Raw genomic sequence first — 9,576 nt, forward strand, 5'->3', positions numbered from 1 at the left:
ACAGCCTAGGAACGGTGGGTTAACTGCCTTGTTCAGGGGCAGAAAGACAGATTTTTACCTTGTCAGCTCAGGGATTCAATCTTGCAACCTTACGGTTAACTAGTCCAACGCTCTAACCACCTGCTTTACATTGCACTCCACGAGGTTACACGAATGCTGTAAGAAGCCAAGGTAAGTTGCTAGCTAGCATTAAACTTATCTTATAAAAAACAATCAATCAATCATAATCACTAGTTAACTACACATGGTTGATGATATTACTAGTTTATCTAGCCTGTCTTGCGTTGCATATAATCGCTTAGGTACACGTTGCTCCAACCATAAACATCAATGCCTTTCTTAAAATCAATACACAAGTATATATTTTTAAACCTGCATATTTAGTTAATATTGCCTGCTAACATGAATTTCTTTTAACTAGGGAAAATGTGTCACTTCTCTTGCAAACAGAGTCAGGGTATATGCAGCAGTTTGGGCCGCCTGGCTCGTTGCGAACTGTGAAGACTATTTCTTCCTATCAAAGACAGCCGACTTCGCCAAACGGGGATGATTTAACAAAAGCGCATTTGCGAAAAATGCACAATCGTTGCACGACTGTACCTAACCATAAACATCAATGCATCAATGCCTTTCTTAAAATCAATACACAGAAGTATATATTTTTAAACCTGCATATTTAGCTAAATGAAATCCAGGTTAGCAGGCAATATTAACCAGGTGAAATTGTGTCATTTTGCATTCATTGCACGCAGTCAGGGTATATGCAACACTTTGGGTAATTTGTCAGAATTTTACGTAATTATGACATAACACTGAAGGTTGTGCAATGTAACAGGAATAACGTTTTGTTTTCGAGATGATAGTTTCCGGATTCGACCATATTAATGACCTAAGGCTCGTGTTTCTGTGTGTTATTATGTTATAATTAAGTCTATGATTTGATAGAGCAGTCTGACTGAGCGATGGTAGGCAGCAGCAGGCTCGTAAGCATTCATTCAAAATAGCACTTTCGTGCGTTTTGCCAGCAGCCCTTCGCAATGCATTGCGCTGTTTATGACTTCAAGCCTATCAACTCCCAAGATTAGGCTGGTGTAACCCATGTGAAATGGCTAGCTAGTTAGCCGGGTGCGCGCTAATAGCGTTTCAAACGTCACTCGCTCTGAGACTTGGGGTAGTTTTTCCCCTTCCTCTACATGGGTAACGCTGCTTCGAGGGTGGCTGTTGTCGATGTGTTCCTGGTTCGAGCCCAGGTAGGAGCGAGGAGAGGGACGGAAGCTATACTGTTACACTGGCAATACTAAAGTGCCTATAAGAACATCCAATAGTCAAATGTATATGAAAATACATTATTTAAATCAAATTGAACATGTTTCATTATTTATTTGAGGCTAAATTGATTTTATTGATGTATTATATTAAGTTAAAATAAGTGTTCATTCAGTATTGTTGTAATTGTCATTATTACAAATAAAAAAAAAATTGGGCAATTAATCGGTATCGGCTTTTTGGTCCTCTAATAATCGGTATCGACGTTGAAAAATCATAATCGGTCGACCTCTACCGTGCACAGTGTACCTAACATTCTCCAGAGGCAGAGATGACATCACCTCCTTAACCCACTGCATAAAGGAGGGCAGCTTTGCAGACTTCCAGTGAAAGAGGACAAGGCAGCAAGCTGGTACCCCCAAAAATGGCAGTGACTGGGTTGGGGCTAACAGTTGCATTACACATATGTGAGAATGCCTCTGGGGTCCCAGAGGCCACTCAAAGATTTTGCATGACCAAAACATGTGCCCCACAGTCGCTGGATTCTGGTGGCATCTCAAACACTTGGGGTCAACATTTGGGTATATTTTTTCCAATCTGTCATTTGAGTAATGGAGACGGTGCAAAACCTTAAACTGAATTAGCCCATTCCTTATGCAAAATGATGACATGTGGATACGCTCAATACTATGCCATATATCATTGGGTAGCTCGCCACCTATGTCTTGCTCCCATGCAGATTTTGTATTTCCAAAGGAAGGCGGATTAATGTTCTGTATTATGTCGTATAATCTGGAGATTGTGCCCTTCAGATAAGGGTTAAGATCTAAGCACCTCTCAAATGGACACTTAGTAGGCTCGAGTGTTTGCAGGTATCTAAAAAAGTGGGTATTGGGAATATTATGGTCAACCATCAAGTATCGAATGAGATGAATGTGTTATCAACAAATAGGTTACAAAAAAACACCATACCGTTCCAATGCCAGAACTGCAATGCAGTGTCAATCTGTGATGCTGGGAAGAGATGATTAGATGTTAATGGAGAGAAGCCACTTGCTTGTTTAAGGCTAAAGTGACTTCTGAATTGGGACCAGATTTTAACCTCTCTGGGCTATGTGGGACGATTTCGTCCCACCTACGTAACAGCCACTTCAATCCAGTGGCGCGATTTTTGAATCGTTAGAAATGCTATAACTTCAATTTCTCAAACATATGACTATTTCACAGCTATTTAAAGACAAGAATCTCGTTAATCTAACCCCACTGTCCGATTTCAAAAAGGCTTTACAACAAAAGCAAAACATTAGATTATGTCAGCAGAGTACCCAGCCAGAAATAATCACACAGCCATTTTTCAAGCTAGCATATCATGTCACATAAACCCAAACCATATCTAAATGCAGCACTAACCTTTGATGATCTTCATCAGATGACACACCTAGGACATTGTGTTATACAATACATGCATGTCTGTTCAATCAAGTTCATATTTATATCAAAAACCAGCTTTTTACATTAGCATGTGACGTTCAGAACTAGCATTCCCACCGAACACTTCCGGTGATTTTACTAAATTACTCACGATAAACGTTCACAAAAAGCATAACAATTATTTTAAGAATTATAGATACATTACCCCTCTATGCACTCGATATGTCCGATTTTAAAATAGCTTTTCGGATGAAGCACATTTTGCAATAATCTAAGTACATAGCCCGGCATTACAGGGCTAGCTATTTAGATACCCACCCAGTTCAGCCTCCACCAAAATCACATTTCCTATAAGAAAAATGTTCTTACCTTGCTTGTTCTTCATCAGAATACACTGCCAGGACTTCTACTTCAATAACAAATGTTGGTTTGGTCCCAAATAATCCATCGTTATATTCCAACAGCGACGTTTTGTTCGTGAGTTCTAGAATGCTTCTTCGCGGTGTCGCGCATGGCGCATTGGCGTGTCAAAAATGTCTAAATATTCCATTACCGTACTTCGAAGCATGTCAACCGCTGTTTAAAACCAATTTTTATGCCATTTATGTCGTAGAGAAGTGTTAATATTCCGACCGGGAGTATGCATTGAGCCTAAACAGCCGAATAAAATTTCTCCTCAGAAGCGACTCATGCACGCGCATCATTGAAAGGTCCTCCGAGCATCCACTTACAAAAGGCGATAATATATTTCAACCTGAGGTTCCCTCGTAAACCTTCAGTTATTTCGCGGGCTCTGAGAGCCTATTGGAGCCCTGGGAATTGTCACGTTACAGCTAAGATCCTTACTTTTCAATAAAAAGAGGTAAGACGCACGACTCCTTGTCAGACAGGGTACTTCCTGCTTGAAGCCTTGTCAGGTTTTTGCCTGCCATAGGAGTTCTGTTATACTCACAGACACCATTCAAACAGTTTTAGAAAATTCAGAGTGTTTTCTATCCAAACCTGAACAATAATATGCATATTCTAGCTTCTGAGTTGGTGTAGGAGGCAGTTAAAAATGGGAACATATTTTTTCCAAAATTCTCAATACTGCCCCCTATACCAAACAGGTTAAGGGAGTTCTTAACAATGGGTTTCACAACATGGGTGCCAAGGTTCATGGGCATTGGGGAGCACAGGAGTGAGACTGGAGAAGTTGGAAGGCTTGACTTTGACTCCATGGTGGCCCAAGTTGGGACATCCTGGTTTTCAAATGTAGAAACCCAATAAACACATTTACAGTTGAAGTCGGAAGATTACGTACACTTAGGTTGAGTCATTAAAACTCGTTTTTCAACCACTCCACAAATTTCTTGTGAACAAACTATAGTTTTGGCAAGTCGGTTAGGACATCTACTTTGTGCATGACACAAGTCAATTTTCCAACAATTGTTTACAGACAGATTATTTCACTTATAATTCACTGTATCACAATTCCAGTGGGTCAGAAGTTTACATACACTAAGTTGACTGTGCCTTCAAACAGCTTGGAAAATTCCAGAAAATTATGTCATGGCTTTAGAAGCTTCTGATAGGATAATTGACATAATTTGAGTCAATTGGAGGTGTACCTGTGGATGTATTTCAAGGCCTACCTTCAAACTCAGTGCCTCTTTGCTTGACATCGTGGGAAAATCAAAAGAAATCAGCCAAGACCTCAGGAAAGAAAGTCTGGTTAATTCTTGGGAGCTATTTCCAAATGCCTGAAGGTACCACATTCATCTTTACAAACAATAGTACACAAGTATAAACACCATGGGACCACGCAGCCGTCATACCGCTCAGGAAGGAGATGCGTTCTGTCTCCTAGAGATTAATGTACTTTGGTGCGAAAAGTGCAAATCAATCCCAGAACAACAGCAAAGGACCTTGTGAAGATACTGGAGGAAACAGGTACAAAAGTATCTATATCCACAGTAAAACGAGTTCCATATCGACATAACCTGAAACGCCTGAAGAAGCCACTGCTCCAAAAACCACCATAAAAAAAGCCAGACTACGGGTTTGCAACTGCACATGGGGACAAAGATCGTACATTTTGGAGAAATGTCCTCTGGCCTGATGAAAAAAAAATAGAACTGTTTGGCCATAATGACCATCGTTATGTTTGGAGGAAAAAGGGGAATGCTTGCAAGCCAAAGAACACCATCCCAACCGTGAAGCACGAGGGTGGCAGCATCATGTTGTGGGGGTGCTTTGCTGCAGGAGGGACTGGTGCACTTCACAAAATAGATGGCATCATGAGGAGGAAAATTATATGGATATATTGAAGAAGCATCTCAAGACAAGTTAAAGCTTGGTCGCAAATGGGTCTTCCAAATGGACAATGACCCCAAGCTTACTTCCAAAGTTGTGGCAAAATGGCTTAAGGACAACAAAGTCAAGGTATCGGAGTGGCCATCACAAAGCCCTGACCTCAATCCTATTGAAAATTTGTGGGCAGAACTGAAAAAGCGTGTGCGAGCAAGGATCCTACAAATCTGACTCCTTTACACCCACTCTGTCAGGAGGAATGGGCCAAAATTCACCCAACTTATTGTGGAAAGCTTGTGGAAGGATACCTGAAACGTTTGACCGAAGTTAAACAATTTAAAGGCAATGCTACCAAATACTAATTGAGTGTATGTAAACTTCTGACCCACTGGGAATGTGATGAAAGAAATAAAAGCTGAAATAAATCATTCTCTCTACTATTATTTTGACTTTCACATTCTTAAAGTAAAGTAGTGATCCTAACTGACCTAAGACAGGGAATGTTTACTAGGATTAAACGTCAGGAATTGTGAAAAACTGAGTTTAAATGTATTTGGCTAAGGTGTATGTAAACTTCCGACTTCAACTGTAAATTGAAAAATGTATCTCTAAAAAACATATTTGGGGGAAAATCAAAGTTCAATAAAAGATGCATAAAATAAAGAACAAATTGGATCTAGAAAAGATGCTCAGACAATCTTAAAGGACAATAGCCTATATTAGAATTTCAATAAAAGGCGTTATTAAAATCCATGCATTTTCGCGCTCCGTTTAAAAAAAATAATAATAATTTTCCTCCAGCTGAATATCTTTGCTAGATCCCATTTGTTCTTCATTTCATGCACCTTGGTTTAGGGGTAGGCTACTGTGTATTACTGTGGAGTGGGTAGCAACTGTACGAAAAATGTACTCACAAGCCTGTATTGGGTTATAGAACGAATTCTGAGAAAGAGAAAATGGCAGTGTGGATATAGGACACTAGAGTAAAAAACCCATCTCGGTGAACACAATTACTTCCTTTCCTTTTCATCGTCTACGGGCAACTTTCTGGCATAGCCACTGAAAATGTATGTGTACATGTTAGGCGAGTACGAGAACAAGACAAAGCTAATATGACACGATGATATGCATTTTTTAAATCACTTTCAACTCTGCTCTGCCATAGTAAAGACTTTTTTAGGTGTGTTACACGGGGCTTGCATTTCAAGATTGCAAGTTAAAGGGGATAGATTGAAAAAGATGATGCAGAACATTGAGGAAAAGGACATCAAATCTATGAGAATGTATTTATGTATGAAGCATGAAGTATTTCTAAAACTCAAAGTCACTGCTGTAATGACAGAGGGTGTGCCATTTATCAACAGGTAAAACCTGGCAAGCCTGTTACCTCATACAATATACATTTAGCTAAGAGCAAAAACACAGGCACAATTTGTTCAAAAGTTAGGATTATGGATATTGAAATTGTCTTCAATTAGCCTGCAGAGCATAAATCATTTTCAGTTTCAATCACAAAATGTGGCAATGAAGCATATAGAGAGTTATGACAGTGGTTAGACCTACTGTATGTGTGTTCTGAACAATGTTACTTGACATTCGGTGAAATAAGAACATGCTATGACATGTTTATGACACTATTGTGACAGTGTAAATAAAGCGCTGTCAAATGTTGAGTGAATAGACCTAAGCCTAATGTAAGTGGGTTGGACCGAAAAACAAATGCTAAGTAGCCTATAAATACAAGAAGAGAGCCATTGGGGGTAATCATTAGCCAATTCTACTGTCATCATTGAGCCTGTGATTTCTGGGTTATTAGAGCAAATAGATTAGGCTGACATACTGTATACAGGTAACTGCCAGAATAAAGAAAACACCAACATAAAGTGTCTTAAAGGTCCAATGCAATAATTTTTTATCTCTATATCAAATCATTTCTGGGTAACAATGAAGTACCTTACTGTGATTGTTTTCAATTAAAAATTGTCAAAAATAAACAAAAATAGCATCTTAGCAAAGAGCAATTTCTCAATCAAGAATTTTGCTAGGACTGTCTGGGAGCGGTCTGAGTGGAGAGGAGAAAACTGAAAATTAGCTGTTAATGGCAGAGATTTGGAACTCTTTGTTTTATAGGCCTATTAACTAATTTACTGCATGGCAATGTCACCAGGGGTATAATCAGTAGTCCAAACAGTAAACTGGAGCTTCCATTGGCCAAATTCAGGTAGGTCCTTCCCAGTTTTGTTCCATTTTCTTAGGTTTAAGAAACGTTTTGCAACAGAATCGGTGTAATGAATACATCACAGGGAAAGCCAAAACTCCATCCCACCAAAACAGGCTTAAATGTCAGGCAGTCTTTTCAAACAACTCTTACACTAAAAGGGTATTATAATCATGTTCACAATATTATTCCAACTTCAGTGTGGAAATATATATTAAACACAGAAAAATCATGTTTTTGACTGCACTGGGTCTTTAATAGGGTATTGGGCCACCATGAGCTGCCAGAACAAGTTCAATGCGCCTTGTCAAAGATTCTGCAACACCATTCTTCCACGTGAAATTCCATCTTTTGGTGTTTTGTTGGTGGTGGAAGAAAATGCTGTCTCAGGCAGTGTTCAATAACGGAGGCACATAAAGATGGCGGCCCCCATGCACTTACCACAAATTCCTTGTTTATCTAAGTTCACCGCATTGTACATTGCTCTCTGTCACTCTTTTTTTGGTATGGTCATTAGCAAAGTATAGCCTACATGATCCACGTTAAGCTTCAAGATGCGGGCAATTTGAAAAACCTAAAAGTATATTGTGCTGATTTATTGGCCCATGGAACCATATAGCATGCTGTAGTTAAACTCAGTTGATAGTGCAAAAACAATGACATATCTGAATTATGCCATTTTTACACAGTTCGCAATTGGGTTGAGATCTGGTGACAGACACACACACAGCCTATGCTCCTTTGAGACACCTCTTTCAAAGTCACTGAGATCTCTTCTTCTATCCATGGTAGCCAAAATAATGGGCAATGGGTATTTTTTATACATGACCCTAAGCATGATGGGATGTTTTTTGCTTAATTAACTCAGGGACCACACCTGTGTGGAAGCACACGCTTTCAATATACTTTGTATTCCTTATTTACTCAAGTGTTTCCTTTATTTTGGCAGTTCCCTGTTGATTCGCGAGGCAGTTTCATTGACTGGCAAACAGATTTTCTAGCTCCATATCAAGTCTGTTTTGCCAAGCAGCTCTGGAATGTAGGCTATGGGTGGGTGGAATTCATATCAAACGGTTTAACTCGGTGAAAATAACTCCATGTAGCCTAGAATAACGGTTATCTGCATCAAATAACGGGAAAGTGTCCCGTTGAAAGTCAAGAGGGGACTACGCAAGGCAAACGCTTTCTATGGAGAGCAAAACAGTAATACAAGTAGGCTATTATTAGACTAAAGTAGGCTATTATTATTAACAAGCTAGCAATTTAGCCTATGCAATTACATATTTTTTGGTCCAGAAAACGTTTGTTCAGTCTGCGTATAGCCTAACCTTCTGTGGGAATAAGATAGCTGTATCGTCATGTTGTTCTTTGTTGTCGTACATTCTTAAAATAAACAAACAAACCAGACTACGAGAACAGACTTTGATTTAATAAATCCCGAGCAATTAAATGTCTAGTCCGAGTGACCTACACCAACAACAAACTCAACCAAATGTCATTCAGTTATGGATGTGTGAGGTTATTGATACAGACCATGGAACAGTTCTAAAAATGTAGCCTAGCTATCTTGTAACAACAATGTAACAACTACTACAGACGCCCACTCACAAAGAAAAAGGATTACATGTGTGCTGGAAAATGTAAGTAGCTTAGTCTACCTTGGAACACAACTCGGAGAAGAACGGTCTATTTCCCACGTTGCAAAAAGGTTCATAGGCACGGGCATGGGACCATCTGACCCACCCGAACTCGAACCCACGCCTCCTGTTCCAACCGCGGCTCCGGGAGCAGTAGCCATAGGTGCCGGGGTTGGTCCACCGATCCCGCCGCCGCTGCCTGGATTCAGGAAAGCGGCCCGCACTCCTCCTCTCTCTACGGCCGCCGCCATCATCGCCTCTCCCCGGGTAGCAGCAGGCTATAGGCTGTGATGCTTGCTCGCGAAGCCACTCTCTGCTATATCACAGAAAGTTGTCAATGTAGCAGGCAGCTCAAGGCTAGCAAATCGAGAGTGCTGAAACAGAGGCATTGGAACACAAATCTGGGCGGGGCGTTATTCAGCACGCACACACAAAAACGAGGCAATGTTCTACTATTGGACGCTAGGGGCGCCCGCAGACCATTTGATTTCTCAAAGGCGCGGATCATTGGTTGATTGGAAATAAAAAATCAGAGCTGAATATGGTTGGATTATCAAAATATTATTTCAATTGAATTAACCTCAATGTGATTGTAGCTAGTAGACAATTATTAGTCTATGCATAATTATTGATTGGACATTTTATGACCATAGTAAGAAACGTTATATATTATATAGGCTAATGATACAGTATATCAAATCCAATCAAATCTTATTGGTCACATACACGTGT

At 39.9% G+C, this 9,576-nt stretch overlaps 1 protein-coding gene across 2 annotated transcripts in view; it reads right to left on the bottom strand.

The window, feature by feature from the left end:
• Positions 1–9,262, bottom strand: part of LOC115208513 (phosphofurin acidic cluster sorting protein 2) — a 110,955-nt gene extending 101,693 nt beyond the window's left edge. Inside the window, exon 1 of one of the 2 annotated variants that reach the window (XM_029776638.1) lies at positions 8,866–9,262. In XM_029776638.1, coding sequence (XP_029632498.1) covers positions 8,866–9,098 — 233 coding nt within the window. In that variant the 5' untranslated portion in view covers positions 9,099–9,262. The remainder of the gene's footprint in view (positions 1–8,865) is intronic. The other variant, XM_029776639.1, reaches the window with a different exon arrangement.
• Positions 9,263–9,576: the final 314 nt, after the last annotated feature.

Source organism: Salmo trutta, chromosome 14 (genome assembly GCF_901001165.1).
Source record: "Salmo trutta chromosome 14, fSalTru1.1, whole genome shotgun sequence".
Classification (NCBI taxonomy): domain Eukaryota; kingdom Metazoa; phylum Chordata; class Actinopteri; order Salmoniformes; family Salmonidae; genus Salmo; species Salmo trutta.